Source organism: Mirounga leonina, unplaced genomic scaffold (genome assembly GCF_011800145.1).
Source record: "Mirounga leonina isolate KUSES-001 unplaced genomic scaffold, KU_Mleo_1.0 Mir_173, whole genome shotgun sequence".
NCBI lineage: Eukaryota > Metazoa > Chordata > Mammalia > Carnivora > Phocidae > Mirounga > Mirounga leonina.
In genome coordinates, this window is record NW_023270447.1 from 30,791,846 (window position 1) to 30,808,847 (window position 17,002).

The following is a 17,002-nucleotide window of genomic DNA, read 5'->3' on the forward strand; positions in this document are numbered from 1 at the left end:
TACAAATTAAAAAAAAAAGATGAAAAAACACAGTTAAGCTTACACTCACCACTGCTATAAAAATCTTTGCAGAATAGAAGCAAATTACACAGCAGTACCTGTGGGGCCAATTCTCCAGTTGTAATTATTTTGGCAATAAGACTCCATTTCCTATTGCTGCTGGTATTGTGGATCTTCTTTCGTAATAATTCTCCCACCGAAATGTATTGGAATCCATAACGTTCTGCAATTTTCAAACTTTGAGTACCCTTTCCACTTCCTGGACCACCTATCAGTTAAAATAGGCAAAATTGTGACCTTCTGATACAAGAAGAAACTCCTTTTTATACAGCTACTACCCCTGCCTTGAGATGCAGAGTCTGGATCACCAACAGCAGAGTGGGCAACTCCACGCTCGTGCCATTCTTGGTGCTAACTCTGAATGCAGAGCAAGTATAGACTTAGCCAAGGGAAGGACAGAATGACGATCAACTTTATTAGAGGAAAGAGACATCTTTTCCTTTACTTATTTTTGTAAATAACTAATTTAGAAAATTGGACAATGCAGTTGAAAGAAATTGTTTCATGTTCTTCTTTGTAAAACCTAATTGTTTTTTCCTTTATAATCAAAGAAAAATCTATGGGACACAAGAGACAATGACCAAAATAACACACATGTGTTCCATACCAACAAAGAGCTAATGTGCAATTTGGTGAAATGTAACTATTATTTTTAAACCCAAAGGGACATCAATATTGACAGTTTATTTAAATCTTTTTTTTTTCTTAACTCCGTTCATGGGTCTCCTTGCTTCATCTCCTTTAAATTCCACAGAAGTTTTATGTAATGAATACAGAATGAATGGAATAGGTTCTTAAAGCAGAACAGTTTCATAGAGCTCATGATAATTTCAATTTTGTAATATATTAGTATGAAGTAATCAACATTTTGCAACCTTACTCAATACTAATCGTTGATAATTACCATTTACTTTTTAGAAGCTTAAGTCCTAAAATAATTATAAAATATATGCCTCAGATTTTATTTCCAATCATATTGGATTATTTTAATTTATATTTCTAAACAACCTAGACTAACTAGAATCTAAAATCTGAACAAATTTCTAAATAAAGCACATAGCAATCAGCCCAGCCTGATTTTGATTTGTTACTTTTTTTTTTTCTTTAAAGACTCTACTTATATGGGAGAGAGAGAGCATGAGCAGGGGGAGAAGGAGGGATAGAAGGAGAATAAGAGGGCAAAGCAGACTTCTCTCGGAGCAGGGAGCCCAATGACTCTGGGCTAGATCCCAGGACACTGAGATCATGACCCGAGCTGAAGTCAGAGGCTTAACCAACTGAGCCACCCAGGTGCCCCGATTTGTTACTTCTTAGTAATTACCAAAATGAAATATTTTCAAGTATTTAAGCATAAATTATTGACTATAGACAAAATATTTCTAAAGGTTAATGTCTAATAAGGAATGAAATGTTTTGGTAATACTCACTGAAAATAATTATAATTTATTAAGTAATATTGAAAAAATTCAATAGAAAAGTGAGTTGATGTTCTCCCTACTAATTCAATATATCAAGCTTTTGGGGGGAGTAGAAGTCATTTTATATATAATTATTTAGTAATTATTTTTTGCAAATGGTCTAAGTAAAAAAGAAAGACAGGTGTTTTGTTTGTTTTTTCTGAGAAGAGTTCTGAATGAGTAGACACAGTTGGCCAGGGCTTATTTCCTCTTTAAAAATTTTAAAGTGCAGGGGCGTCTGGGTGGCTCAGTTAGTTAAGTGTCTGACTTTTGATTTTGGCTCAGGTCATGATCTCAGGGTCCTGGGATGGAGCCCCGCCTCAGGCTCCTTGCTTGCTCTTTCTGTCTCTCCCTCTCAAATAAATCTTTAAAAAATTCATAAATAAAAATAAAATTTTTAAAGCACAGAATTCTAAGATCTATGAGAATCATTTAACCCCAATACCAAGTAATACACCTGATACCATGTGGTTTCCCCTTTTTGCTGCTTTATTAAAATCAGGATAGGAATTTGTTTGCATGTTTAACCATTCTCTTTCTAAGAAACTCTAAATCCTATCCTATTAGATTTAACATTATGAACTGCTACTAGGTTAAATTCATTACTTTGTAAATAAAAAGTAAGTTTTGGTTCTAAATGGCTGTTTCTGGCCTATTAACCTATGGTGCAGTTCATGGATTGGCTTGAAATAAAAAATTATATGAATAACTCCATCAAATTTGAGCTGATTTGATCCTTGAAGAATGAAAGTTATCTTTCATAAACTGTATTTCCACACTTTATCTCATAAACCATCAAACTAAGAGATTATAAATCCCACTGAATTAAACAAAAAATCAAGCATGCTAGGAAAGTTATGGCACCTTCGGGAAAAAAAAATTTTGTCAACTAATGGAAGCAAATAACAGACAACACAAACATGAGTAGCACAGTGGAAGAGAATAACATTAATTTATTAGGTGGGTTTGATTAACAAATTAATTTCATGTTCTTCTCTCTGAAACCAGAGTGAGCTTAATCTTACTCTATTTATTTATCTCTAATACTTATAAATATTAGGATCCATCTAACTCTTAGATTTTATAATTAACATAAGAGAGATTCATGTCTGTGCCAAGAAGGCTGGCTTTAATAAACATTCTGCATCATCAGAAAGGAAATTTTGTTTATTTGAATGTAATACCATGTGGGTATCTGAACCTCCTCCACTCCTTTTTTAGGCTGGTACCAATAAAATTTGTAAGCTTCAGGTACAATTATAATTCCTCAAAAATCATAAAATTGCCCCAATTTTCTCAGATAACCTAAAGTTCGGTTTTTCCTTTCTTCTCGTATCTCAATCCTCTAAAATCTAGAAGTTATTTACACTCATTGGTTCTGCATCATTCCTGGAATACATAAAACTTTATAGTGTGTAAGCCTAAAACCATCACACTCTTGGGAAGCCAGTTGATTTTACTGAGTAAAAAAGAACTGTGGAGTTCTTTGAAGCGGGGGAGATTTGAAGCATTTATATTTTCTCCAAAGATCTTAGTTTATTGAAATATTTTAGTCATTTTCATATAAAATTCACAGTGCACAAAAAATTCATGTATGTGTTGTTTTACACAAGAGCATTTTGGTATTACACATTTTTCATGGACAAACAAGCCTCCATTTGTTTATCCTATTAATAATCACCAAAATTTTAGTAACAGCAACAAGAAAAATAAAATTGAAAGAATATTTCATCACAAAATAGCAAAATAATTTCCAATTATTCTTCACCTGTAGCTCTATGTTTTAATAAAGCATTTCCTCATCCTCTAGGTAAGGACCTCAAACTTTTAAGCATACACAGACAACATTCCATTTTCAAGAACAGTAAGAGATTTATGGCATAATGGTGGCTACCATACGTCGTAAGAATAATGACTTTTAGAAAGAGAGTTTCTATACTTTCTTCCTACGATATTATTTTAAACAATTCAGGGTTAAATATATTTGCAATTTCATTTTCATCACACTGAGAGATGGACCAATGTCACTCCTTCTACTCTGGTGAACTTAAATTCTTGTTATAGCTTGGTGTGTTTATTTGTATGCTTTTTTCCTAGTTGCCATCATCATTATATCTCCTGGAAACAGTACTTATTTGCATGGGGGCTGTATTCATTTTGTCCTCTGTTAATGTTACTGACAAGAAGAGCTTTGAACATTTCACACTCGATTTTCACTTTTGGTCATCTCTGTGAAAGCTGAGTGAAACTGGAATGTGAGACAATGATGACATATTGCATGTTCACAGGTCTCCTCATGATTTTTACAGATTTTGAGGAAGTTAGAATTTGCAAGAATGGTCAAAAATGCATTTTGCAAAAGACTTTCAACATTTTCCATATCCATTCCTTGTGAAATGATATCAGACTAGTAATTTCATACTTATTCATAGTAAGCAATGTTAAAAAGTAACTTTTATTATTATTTTGATTAATACTTAGATGTTATGTGCTGTGTAAAACACTATTCTATTAGATTTGCCTGTCTGAAACATCAAAACTTAGACTTTATTTTAGGTGCCAGTTTGCCATATGTAAGATTTCATTTATATGAGTTGTTACCAACATGTTATTATTATTATTACCCTCTAAAGTTAATAGTGAATAAAAATTCAATTTGTTGAGTTAAAAAGAAAAAAACATATCATGTTTATTAAAAAAAAAAAAGAAGAAGAAGAAGAAGAAGATAGCAGGGGGGAAACCAGAGCGGGAGATGAACCATGAGAGACGATGGACTCTGAAAAACAAACTGAGGGTTCTAGAGGGGAGGGGGATGGGAGGATGGGTTACCCTGATGATGGGTATTAAGGAGGGCACGTTCTGCATGGAGCCCTGCGTGTTATATGCAAATAATGAATCATGGAACACTACATCAAAAAGTAATGATGTAATGTATGGTGATTAACAAAACATAAAAAAAACAAAAAAAATACTATGTTTAGAAAACTTCTAATGGATTCAGTTATCTTGTTAAAAGTTAAACAGATAAAACCATAGGACAATAAATCTTGAGGAGATTAATACTTCCAATTCATTATAGAGAATTTCTAGGACATTGTAATGAGATTCTATAAAAGTGCAATAGGCATTAGATTATATAATTATAATAATTCTGTTTTATTGAAAATTATGCTAAAAATACTTCTATCTACTGTCTCTTGAACTTTTGTTTCTATTTGTCATTACCCAACTTAGTATTTGCAAATACATATAATTAACATAATCTCTATAGCAATAGCATAAGAATTTTGCTTTCTGTCCTCATACCTATGACAAGAATGATTTTTGGTCGAGGTCTAGTAGGATCAAAAACCTCATACTCCTCAATTAACTCTGCAGTCTCAGAGAGGTCCGTATCACTTTCTATGGAGAATTGATGGATTGGAGGGAGCCGATCATACCGCCGATATGGAAAGTTTGAATTTTCAGGCATTACTGCAAAAGAGTAAGATAACTTTGAAACGGGAAAAATAAAGCATAATAAAACATTTTTTGTACTTAGCCCATTAGTAGAGGAAATTTTTCAAACTAAATGAGTTTGGTTTTTTTCAACTGGAAGAAGACCCCATCCTGTAAGTGGTATGCAAACTTTTTCTTAAAGGGCCAGACATTCAATATTTTGAACTTCTAACAGTCTCATACTCAACTTGGCCATGGTAGCAGGAAAGTGGGTCACAGACAATATAAAAACAAATGGATGAGCTTGTGTTACAATAAAACTTTATTTATAAAAACAGGTAAGGAGTCAGACCCAAGTCATGGGCTATAGTTTGCCAACCCCTGTTCAGAGGAACCTTCTTAAGTACTGCCTAATCTTGCTTGTAGTTTGTATATATCCTGATCTCTGCAAATGGTGCTCCCTAGAGTAATGTAGTATACAAGCTCACAACTTTCACAACCTTATGCAGCTGCTAACTCCCGTGTTGTTCAAGACTCAGCCATGGTTCCTGTAGTTCATGGCTCCTTCCTTCCTCACCCTGTGTGTCACTATTCTGGGGGGCCCAGAGAAGCCCTAATGATCCAAAAGGCACCTGCATAAAAGAAACAGGAGGCCACTTGGCTTTCCATGAGGGATTTAGCTATGGGGACTACTGGATTTTAGCATGGCATCATGCTTCTATCTCTTTCTGGGATGTTGATCTGGTAGAACTTCTCATGCTCTGTTGATAAATAAATGAGGATATTGACTACTAACCCGCTGGACTCACTTTAGTTCCACGAAAGGAGTAGAATAGTCTGCAATGATAGTGGATATTCTTTAGAAAATTCTGGGAAGGGTTTATGATAGGAAAGGCGCTGACAACAGTATCCTGTTTTGCCTGAAATTGAATTGCTTCACCCAACACAGGGCAAAACTCTAGGCATTATCCTCAACTACTTTCTTCCCTCACTCTTCACATCTATTGCCATAGATGTTATCTCCAAAACATATCCCAAATGCATATATTTATCTCCATCTCCACTACTACAACTCTTGCCCAAGCCACCATCATTTACCCAGACTGCTATAATAGACTCTTTACTGGTCTGCCTGCTTCTAAATTGTCCCCACAATCCACTGCCTGAAATGCTTTTCCCAATGCAATCCCATGGCTATCTGCTGCTTGCCATTCATACCTCAGCTCAAATGACACCTCCTATAAGAGAACTTCACTGACTTTTTAATCTCGAGTTGCCACCTAATTTCCAGGGCACTACTCTAACAATGCTCTACATAGCATCTACTATTTCACCATCTGAGAAGTCTCCATTTACTGTTTGTCTTCTCCCATTAGAATGTTCAGTTCCCCGAAGCAGGGACCTTACTTATCTGGAACTGTATCCCTGGGATCTAGAACTATGCTTGGCACATAGTCAGTGTCCAATAAATATTTGTTGAATTGTTAACAAAGAGAATAGATGACTTCCCATAGAGAAAAGCCAGAAGATGGGTAGGCAGAGTGTGGCCACAGGATAGAGGGCCTTGACCACCACGGTAAAGGGTTTAGCTTTAACCTGGTAGAAAGCCAGCAGAGAGGTGTGTTGTTTTTTGGGAGGGGGTGAGTAGAGCAGTGACATAATTAAATATGAAATATGTTTTTTAGGAAGATTAATCTGGTGATGGTTAGAAGGGATTGAGTAGGGAGATGAGGAGCAGAAAGAATAACAGCTAAGAGTCAGGTACAGTAATGCACAGATGAGAAATGAGGGCTTCACTTAGAGGCACGGGAAATGGACACAAGCGGTAGATATGAAGAACATGGTTACGATTGGGATCTGTGACATGAAAGGAGGTGATATTACAAAAACAATTACCAGGTTTCAAGTCTAAATGAATAAGGAAAACACTGCATTTCATATAGCATCCTTCTGCCTTCTCTCTTCTGCTCCAGAAATAGTGGGCTTCTCTCACTCCTGTCTATATCATACCCTCTTCCTCTATGTCAGGAACTCCTATTCTCTATTCCCTGGTAGCTACTCAAACTCCTCCATCCTTCTCTAGCTAACACCCACGCAGCTTTCTGTCTCCAAGCATTAGCATATCACTTCTTCCAGGAAATCTACCCTGAACGCCAGCCTAGGTTGAATCCATTCCCCCGTTAATATGGTTGATCCTATAGCATATGGTATTTCCTATAGCACCCACTGTGTTTCTAATTATATATTTATTTTTTTCACCATCAATGTTTTTTAAATTCCATATTCAAAATGATCACCAACTTTATTATTTTTATTTCAACAATTATTCCTGATTAACATCTCTTATAAAAATTCTTAAAAAATAACCTCAGCATTATATTCCATATAATTTTTATGTATATACCATACAGATATATGATTTATACACATATGATGTATATATATAATATATACATAATTTTTATGTATATACCATATATGTATATGATACATATATATCATACCTGTATAGAGTGTTCACTATCTACACTCCTATAGTATTTACATTTCTTTTTAATGTATTTTAATATTTTATTTTTTAAATTGAAGTATCATTAACACAGTGTTTTATTAGTTTCAGGTGTACAATGTAATGACTCAATAATTCTATACATTTCTCAGTGCTCATCAAGATAAGTGTACTCTTAATCCCCTGTTATCTATATCACCCATCTCTCCACCCACCTCCCCTCTGACAACCATCAGTTTGTTCTCTGTATTTAGGATTCTGTTTTTGTTTGTTTGTTTTGTTTTAAATTCCACACGAGTGAAAAAAAACAACAAACAAACAAAAATTCCACACGTGAGTGAAATCATGCTGTATTTGTCCTTCTCTAACTGACTTACTTCACTTAGCATAATACCCTCTAGGTCACTCCATCAGGGCAGGTTAGCATGTTTGTTCTTTCTCAGTGGCTACATCTTCAGTCCTAAAAGAATGTCTGACAATAGTAGTGCCCAATAAATGGTTATTTTAATGCTCAACTGACTCTCTGACTTCATCGAAATAAGAAAAGAAGGAAGTGCTGGTTTTGAAGCAAATATGCTATGCTTGCTTCTAAACATGTTGAGTATAAGATGACAATGAGATATTCCAGAACAGAAGCTCTAGGGACATTTGGAGCTATGGGATTAGAACTCTTATTCACAACTAATTATTTGTTCAATTGGGTACATATGGCAGAAAAAAAAATGGATGCTTATCTTACATTGATAATACAGTCTTTTCAGTCAATAATTTATCCTCACTTTTTTATCATATCTTTATGTATGAAAGTAATTTGCCTAAATGATTAAAATGTTTTAATTCATAGAATAATTTTTCATGATAATTATATATTAGCATATCTATATCAATATTTCAGCAAAATATGCATGAATCATTTTTATTTCTAGAAATAGTAATGCTTTAAGTTACTGGGAAGTTATCAGTTTCCTTTAATTTAATAATATATTCCATAAATTATAGCTACTTACAAAACACAAGTATGTAAAGCATTTCAGAAAATAAAATGTTATTATTACAGAAAAGTCCATTTAGAAACCATTCTCTGTCTTTCAGCATGTGTCCTAGATACAGAAATGTAATAAGACATTCTTGTCATCATAGTACATTGAAAGGTTCTATTTGATGATTAACTAAAAGATCTCTGAGAAGGAATTCTGGTAAAGTATTAGTAGGTATGGAGATTCTAAAATTAATAAACAATTGTAATTCTAATGAAAGTTAAACCTACATTTTCCATTCCTGTTTTAGCTTATCCTGCTAACTCAGGAGTTCCAAACTGGTCATTTGTGGGCCTAATACAGCCCCGTAGATATGTTTTGTTCAGCTCAACATTTTTCCAAAATTTGTACATGACTGCCTTTAGACAATGACTGTTCTCACTTATTTGACCACAGTCTCCCCTGTTCTCTATTACACACTTGGCCTGCTGACTTCTATGTATAATCAAGCCAAGTAACAGTATGAAATAGAAGCATTCGGATTTTATTTTGTTGCAAAACAGTCACTTTTCATACCCAGTCTGAGAGCAGCTTTTGAACTAAGGGGATATAATATCCTCTTAGATTTAAATTTAAAAATGTAAAAATATTTTAGATTAAATCCAGTAATACCTGAGGTTTGTCAGTGCTTTAAGGTTTGGAAACGATTGCCCATACTTAATCTCACTTAATTAAACAAGGGTGTGGCAGACGTATTTAACACTGAGCCAGATTCTAACAATATAACAACCCAGGAAAGTAAGTTAGCCATTTTGGGAAGGTACTTGAACCCTTCAAGCCCATGAAAAAGGCATTTTGTTCACCCAAGCAGAAATTTACTAAGTGGTGTGCCTCAGAGGTAACTGTCACTTGAGCATTCAGGCCTGTATCAACTAGTGATGATTCCTGCATGGACAGGGAAGGAGTCTGCTCTCTGGAGATGCTTCTGAGAAAATGTTGTTTCTGCTTACCCTTTCTGTTTGTGTTTCTTAAAAATTAACACACTATGACTTTTCCCCTACACTGCATTCAAATAAAATCTAAGCAGATCATGACTAAGTAAAATAAACAGAAGTTTATTTCCCTCTTGTATTTGTTACAAATACTTGTAAGACTTGTATTATAAATGCTGCAAACATTTCATGGTACAATTTTTGAAAGTGATGTAAATTTTGAAATTATAATGATCTTGGCCACTGGGAAAGAATAAACTTAGTTTCCCCTGATTGGAAATGATTCCATTTTGCACATACGATTTTACTTCAACCAGAGCCTAAAAGGTGGTTGGCTGATGTTGAACCACTAATTTTGATAAGCATGTAATTCAGAAAGCTATCAGAATATACCACGAATCTCCTCTAGTGAACTCCAGTTCTTAGTTCCAAACTATTCTTAAAATTGCTAGACAAGTTCATGTCTTCTACTTCTTTTATAACATCCAAATGCCTAATCTATTATGTTGCATTCAGTAGCTGCTTAATAAATACTTGTTGGATTAACTAGTATGAACTTAATATGCATTTATGCAGATGCACTAATATGAACTCTGAGTTTGGAAACATATTATGCCAAGCTCTTCCCAGCTAATTAAGGAATGTTTAATTATTACATAATAACTATTTTGTCTATCCATTTATTTGGGAAACTCTTATTTGCAATTTTAAGAAAAATTCATAGTTTGCTAATGTAATTCATATTGCAAAATAATAAAGTCAGAAAGACAAAATTTCATTAAGCCTTTAGGGAAGTGTTGGACAGTGGCATGTGCTTTTGTCTTATCACAAACATGATGAGAATTTGGAGCAGAGAGATTAATCATGTTCCAGGGTCAAATATCTTTCTAGGCTTTTGGAAACCTAATAAAACAAATAACTACCTATAGTCTATATGGTGTGTTTTAAAAAGAACTGCTGTAACTATAAACCATTATTCTACGTATACATTACCATTTCTTAGAAAGGATCTCCGTGACTGTCCTCCATTGAGCGGAGGTAAGGTCTTCTTTTCCTGGCTGACAAACGTATCCCACTTCACCTTGTCACAGCCACCTAATTCCTTAACTTTCTGTAAACAACTTTCCAAGTACTCTACTGGGTCTTCAGGCTTAGAACACATAAGTCCATTCAAGAGGCTCTGAAATACAACAACAAAATATGCCCATGTAATATAGGTTTTAAAACCACCTTTGTTAGAAGAGTTGTATGTCCCATCTTTAAATTCTGGGTTGCTTTTGGTGTTCGCATTTGTTTTTTTAATGAACAATTAGAGCTGGAATTATGACCTGCTGAGTAATTAAGAAAGCCCCTAAATTCTCGACCATTAGTGTTCAGCTCAGCATTCTCTGCCTTTTAAACAATTCAGACAACTACATAGTTTAAAATGGAGGCACCCTATCAAAGTGAGATAAAGTGCAGTGTATAAAAGTGTTCCAGTCATTATTTGTCATATTCTTACCCATTCTTAAAGGCTCCGAGCCTCAGTTTCTTCATTTGTAAAATGTTTTACCTACCTCAGAGTTTTTTTTTTTTTTAAGATTTTTTATTTATTTATTTGATAAAGAGAGACACAGCAAGAGAGGGAACACAAGCAGGGGGAGTGGGAGGGGGAGAAGCAGGCTTCCCACTGAGCAGGGAGCCCGATGTGGGGCTCAATCCCAGGACCCTAGGATCATGACCTGAGCCGAAGGCAGATGCTTAAGGATTGAGCCACCCAGGTGCCCCTCTTAGAGAGTTTTTTAAGGATTAAAAATGTAATATTTGTAAAGTGCATATTGAGGGCCTGGCGCAGAGTAAATACTCAATAGAATTGGTGGTTCCCATTAATATTATTATGATCAGGAAGCCTCCTCTGAGCTCCCACGTTGGCTTGTGGACCTCTTCCTAGCATTCCGTATTACCCAGAAAAAAAAAAATCTTGGGGCGCCTGGGTGGCTCAGTTGGTTAAGCGACTGCCTTCGGCTCAGGTCATGGTCCTGGAGTCCCTGGATCGAGTCCCGCATCGGGCTCCCTGATCGGCAGGGAGTCTGCTTCTCCCTCTGACCCTCCCCCCTCTCATGTACTCGCTCTCTCTCATTCTCTCAAATAAATAAATAAAATCTTAAAAAAAAAATCTTACCTGTCATTTATACTGAAACCATCAGTTTATGTGTTGGTCTCATCTTCTAAACTGTAAACTCTTCAACAACCCAGAGTGGGTCTTTTTTATTTTTCAGTCTCTAGCCCCTGACACTGTCCCCGGCACATGGTAGGTGCATATTGGACTGTTTTCTTTCTTTTTTAAAAAAATATTTTATTTATTTATTTGACAGAGAGAGATAGCGAGAGAGCAGGAACACAAGCAAGGGGAGCAGGAGAGGGAGAAGCAGACTTCCTGCTGAGCAGGGAGCCTGATGCAGGGCTTGATCCCAGGACCCTGGGACCATGACCTGAGCCGAAGGCAGACGATCAATGACTGAGCCACCCAGGCGCCCCTGGACTGTTTTCTAATTAGGAAAAATATTTTACTCAAAACATAGTCTGAGACTTAAAAAAAATGCTATTTGATACATAATAAATCACCACAATATCCGTTCAGGTTACAGAGGAAAACCTGGTGTCCAATGTGTCACATGTAGTAGTTTCTAAAAATGCTACAAATTTGGAAATGCTGACTCCTGGGAACTGGACTGATGTACAAACTGTTTTCCTTTACAGTATTTCATGGAAAAAGCACAGAGAATTATTATCACCAATATACGTTATTAATGTACAACACACACACACACCCTTTGAAAGGCTGACATCTTTGCTAAATACCATATTTTATTTTCAAATTATTCTTGTACAATTTGCTCAAAGTGGTAGGCAGTTCTTTCCAGGTACATTTGTTCTCTCAAATCCCAAACAGTGTGGGTTAGAGTGCTGAGAGGAGTTCAATTGCAGAGGGAGAGGAAAAAACTAATCTGGGCATCCACATTGTTTGTGTGTCAAGATCTGTGTTATAGATACACAGACACACACGGACACACATACATACGGACACACACATTGTGTTTAACTCCTCACATTCCTATGTTAATATAGCTAACTGTGGCAGTGCTTCCTGTGTCTTAGTATGCCTTAGCTCACCCAATGCACTCTCAGCCCTATGTGGTATTATTATCCCCATTTTATAGATTAGGAAACCATGGCTCAGAGATGTAAATGAGCTGATCAAACTAACTTGTAGGCCCAGGATTCCAACCCAATGTTTCTGATTCCCAAACGCACATATTCCTCTCTCTACATCTTGCAAAAATATGATATGGGATAAAAACAAAATGCCAGACTATCTGTGCCCCCTACATAATCCAACTATACAATATGAATCACTCAAGGTCTCTCTCTCTTTTTTTTTTTTTAAATCCCTATTATTGCCTAAAATGAGTGAACATCCTCAATGAAATTTTTTTTAACTGGGAAATATACACTTCCAACCTCCCTAAAGAAATCTGACTCCCCAAAGGGTATTGACTTTAGAAGGAATGAGTTCCATTCCATGGATAATTTTAACCCTTCCTTCTAATAGTTAGCCACCATCAGGGATCCAAGATAACCTATTATTCCATCTCTTTGAGTTAATCCTTAGAGAAGCTGAATAATCAAATTTGACTTTCACCAGAATTCAAATTAATTGCTAAATCTCTGCTCGAAGGTACAGTAATAGAAGATCAACACATACACTCTAAGGTTAGCTAGAGTCAAGAAATCATGACAATATCAGGGGAACGTGGTTTTTATTTTAAACATGTACTCTAAAAATAGAAACACATTTTAAACTTGAACCTACCAGAGATATCCCATTTAGTGCATGTGATGTCTGAAGTCAGGAGAAAATCTGAAAAGGTCAGTTAAATACATCTAGTTGTCTGACAGTATGTAGATTCCAATAATCAATTACGTGGTCTATAGTGGTGTCTAAAATCTAAAGCTGAGGCAATGTTTTTTGTTTGATAGATACCTAATTGATAAACTCTGTATAGTTAGAAACTTCACATACCATTATTATGGTTTGACAGAGAAAATTCTGTTCGGAAACAAAACATTTGGTTATGCTTATTACATGGAGAACTGGCAGGTTTTACTTCTGTCTTCTGCTGGATAAAGCATAGATTCTTACTGGTAGGATGGAGTCTTTGGAGGTCACCAGAAGTCTTTTTCCATCTTCCAAATGTCCAGGATTGCATTTAAGTACATTGTATTACTGCATTTCACCTAAGAGAGTAGACTTCCTTTTCTGGGTGTACACTATTTTAAAATGTCCCATTCATATGCAGAAAAACAAAACAAAACAACATAATACCTGGATGAAAATGCCAGCTATCACCTATCTGCATACACAGTGTAGATTTTCATGAACAAACCATCAAAAATCTCTGTGGTTACCAAGGAGGAAAAATAGTACCCACATTTATAAAGAAAATAGACATACTATTAAGCAGCACTTTGCAATCAGGTGACATTCCTGCAGATGTTTCTAATTATTATTTTAGAAGTATAGAAATGAGATTGATCTCAGTAGTAACATTTATGACAAAACCTTCAACTCTTTTGCTCTATATTTACTTTTTTTTTTTTTAAAGATTTTATTTATTTATTTGACAGTGAGAGACAGCCAGAGAGAGAACACAAGCAGGGTAAGTGGGAGAGAGAGAAGCAGGCTTCCCGCTGAGCAGGGAGCCCGATGCGGGCTTGATGATCATGACCTGAGCCGAAGGCAGACGCTTAACGACTGAGCCACCCAGGTGCCCCTCCATATTTACTTTTTGAAAATTAAAAAAAAGAAGAAAAAGGAAAACTCTTTAAGAACTCTACCTACCCCCGAGACCTGTCCTTATGCAACACCTCATGATTCTTTCCAAGCATGAGTAACACACTTGCTAGATTTGGGTTTCACAAACTAGGCTTGTGCTCAGTGTGTGGTTTACCTGGGAATCTTGGCTTCAGACCAACCTGAAACCGGTGGCTTACAGAGGTGAGAAAAAAATGAAGATCTGCAATTATGGTGGCCCAGTTTAAAGACAATCTGGGAAAACAGGCATCAAATTCTTTTCCCAAATGGTGTTTTAAAATTCCTTTTAGCAGAACAAACCTCCCAGACAGGAGAAAGAACAACTCATGACCCTTGGTTTAATGGGATCAGTCTACAGTCTATCATCTTTCAGAAATGGGGGGGGGGGGGCAGGTTTACAGTGAATGGAATTCATCTGCCGGAGCTCCATCTATGAAGCTTGGCTCGCTTCCATTTTTTGTTTTGTTTTGTTTTTAACCGAAACCACACAGAACTCAGGAATATTTCAAAATTCAAATATAGAGAGAAGGAGAGGAAGCAAAAGGCTCCGAGACGTAGGCTGCGGTTAGAACTAACAAGGTTCCTTTAGTTCATCCCTCAAGCCTCCTCTCCCACATTCCCAAAGTGTTCCTTATCCCCTGGGTCCCTGGTGGAGATGATGCTGTGATGCGGCCCCGAAGACAGCAACAGGAGTCACGTCCGCCTCGCCGCTCTCTCTCCGACTTGCTTTCTCTAGGTGGGTTGGAGGAGGCAGGCGAAAGCTACAGCCAGGGCGAGGAAGGAATGATCCCTTCCAAGGCGACGGAAAACGTGCTCAGGAGTTCATTCACCGAAAGCGCATAGCAGCGCTGGGAGCCTGCCTCCCGGGAGATAGTGCAGCACTCGACGGGTTTGGATTTGTTTTTTACATCTTCATCTCTCTCCTCCAAGCTGTCCCCGCAGAAGGCTACCTCCGTCCACACTTCCCCTTCCCCGCGGGGTCCTGACCCTCTGCGCGCGGAGGGGCTAGGGCTCTCGATCCCTCCGTTTTGAGTCCCTGCTCGCTCCTGTGCGCCAGCGTACCCACCTTGCCTGGCCCTCGCCCCTAGAAAGCGGGGCCGACCGCCGCCGGCAGCCCACCCTCCACATCCGAGGGGTACACTGGGGGCAACCTGCTTCCAGAGCCCTGCTGGAAGGCTGAAACTTGATCTGCGAGATGCGGGCTTCTAAGCCCAGCCATCGGACAAGGACCCCGGCAACCCGCTGGAAAGGCGACGACCCCGGGCAAGCGGGAAAGCGAGCTTCTGCAAGCCCCTTCACTTCCGCGCCCCGTGTCGGCAAGGTGGGACGGGGCGCGGCTTCCATTCCCTCCCCCCCCCCCCCCCCCCCCAGGCCCGGAGATGCCTTCCCCGGGTCCTCCCGGCCGTCTGCCAGCCCTAGCCCCCTACCTCGAAAAGCTGAGGGATTTCCCTCCGGGCCAGATACTCCTTGGCATCGTTGGTGTTCATGGCTGTGCCGCGCGTGCCTTGGGGCACGGGCGGGGAGGTTCCCGGGCTGCGGCGAGCTGGGCTGGGGCTGGCGGGGTCCGCGCGGAGCACGGGTGCAGCCCTTGATCTCACGCGCAAACACTCCCACGCTCAGCTCTGCCCGCCCAAGCCAGTGCCCCCTCTCCGGCCCCCGGGGCCTGTGGTCTCCGCGCTCCCGCCGCCCCCGCCTCGCTGCTGGTCCGCGCGCCGGAGCTGCGGGCTCGGAGCAGCGGCTTCCCGGGCTCCCAGGCAGCGCGGCCGCCAGAGAAGGGCGGAGGGAGCGGAGGCGGGAGGACAGCGCGGCGGACGCCAAGCAGCAGTCCGCTCGCCTCTCCCGCTCAGCGCGCAGCGCTCTGCGCCTCCCGGAGCCGGGTCTGCGGCGGCGGCCAGTCACGCTGCGCGGGCGGGCACAGAGTGCGAGGGTGGGGGCGGGCGCGCGCGGGGGGCTCGCAGTCACACCCCTCCGAGTCACACCACCGCCGGGGCGCGGCGCTGACCTGCGCACGCCGCCCGGGGACGCGGCAACCTGGGGCCAGGTGGCCAAAGGCAGAATCGGGGGCTCAAAAACCCTGCCCCCTTCCCACCGCCCCCCCAGCCCCCAACCACAGAGTTACTCCTGCATCCCCATGGAGCTCCTGGGAAGAAACCTAATTGTTACAGAATTTGTCATTTATTCCTAAGGTTACCGATCTTTCATCACAGGGAGCTGGAGGTAAGGAGAAAAGGAGGATTCAGAGTGTGGAATCCGTCCTTATAAGACAATTTTTAGATCTTGGGTATTTCTATCCTTCAGGAAAGTTTTGCTGGCTGCTTCCTAATTTTTTCCCTGTCAGGGTCACAAATCCTTACAGATTTCAGTGTAAGGCCTTAGAGGGAGGCTGAAATCTTCATTAATAGAAGGATTAGTAGGTAGTCAACTAGTTAGCTAACCCCCACAGAGAGGAATGGAAAGGTGGAGGAGAGAAGTGGGTGGTGGTGGAGAGCTGGAGACCGCTTAAATTGGAAATGTGCTTGGTAGGTGGCGTGGGCGCCATCATTAATTGGATCCGAAGGGTATGTAGTCAGTGGGCCGTGGGCCGTCAGAGCTCTCAGGGGCTCATGGTGCAGCCATGAGAGTAAAGAATCTTCCTGTTAAACACGCAATTATCAAGGTATACCCATCCTCCGCCTAGCTCTCAAGATGACTCATTTCCCCCATTAAGATGTCTT

At 39.2% G+C, this 17,002-nt stretch overlaps 1 protein-coding gene across 1 annotated transcript in view; it reads right to left on the reverse strand.

Moving 5' to 3' along the window:
* Window positions 1-15,861, reverse strand: part of AK5 (adenylate kinase 5) — a 239,683-nt gene extending 223,822 nt beyond the window's left edge. Inside the window, exons 1-4 of the mRNA XM_035018241.1 lie at window positions 15,716-15,861; window positions 10,427-10,613; window positions 4,824-4,991; window positions 99-268 (exon numbers count right to left, since the gene is read on the reverse strand). Of these exons, the coding sequence (XP_034874132.1) occupies window positions 99-268; window positions 4,824-4,991; window positions 10,427-10,613; window positions 15,716-15,775 (585 nt within the window). The 5' untranslated portion in view covers window positions 15,776-15,861. The remainder of the gene's footprint in view (window positions 1-98; window positions 269-4,823; window positions 4,992-10,426; window positions 10,614-15,715) is intronic.
* Window positions 15,862-17,002: the final 1,141 nt, after the last annotated feature.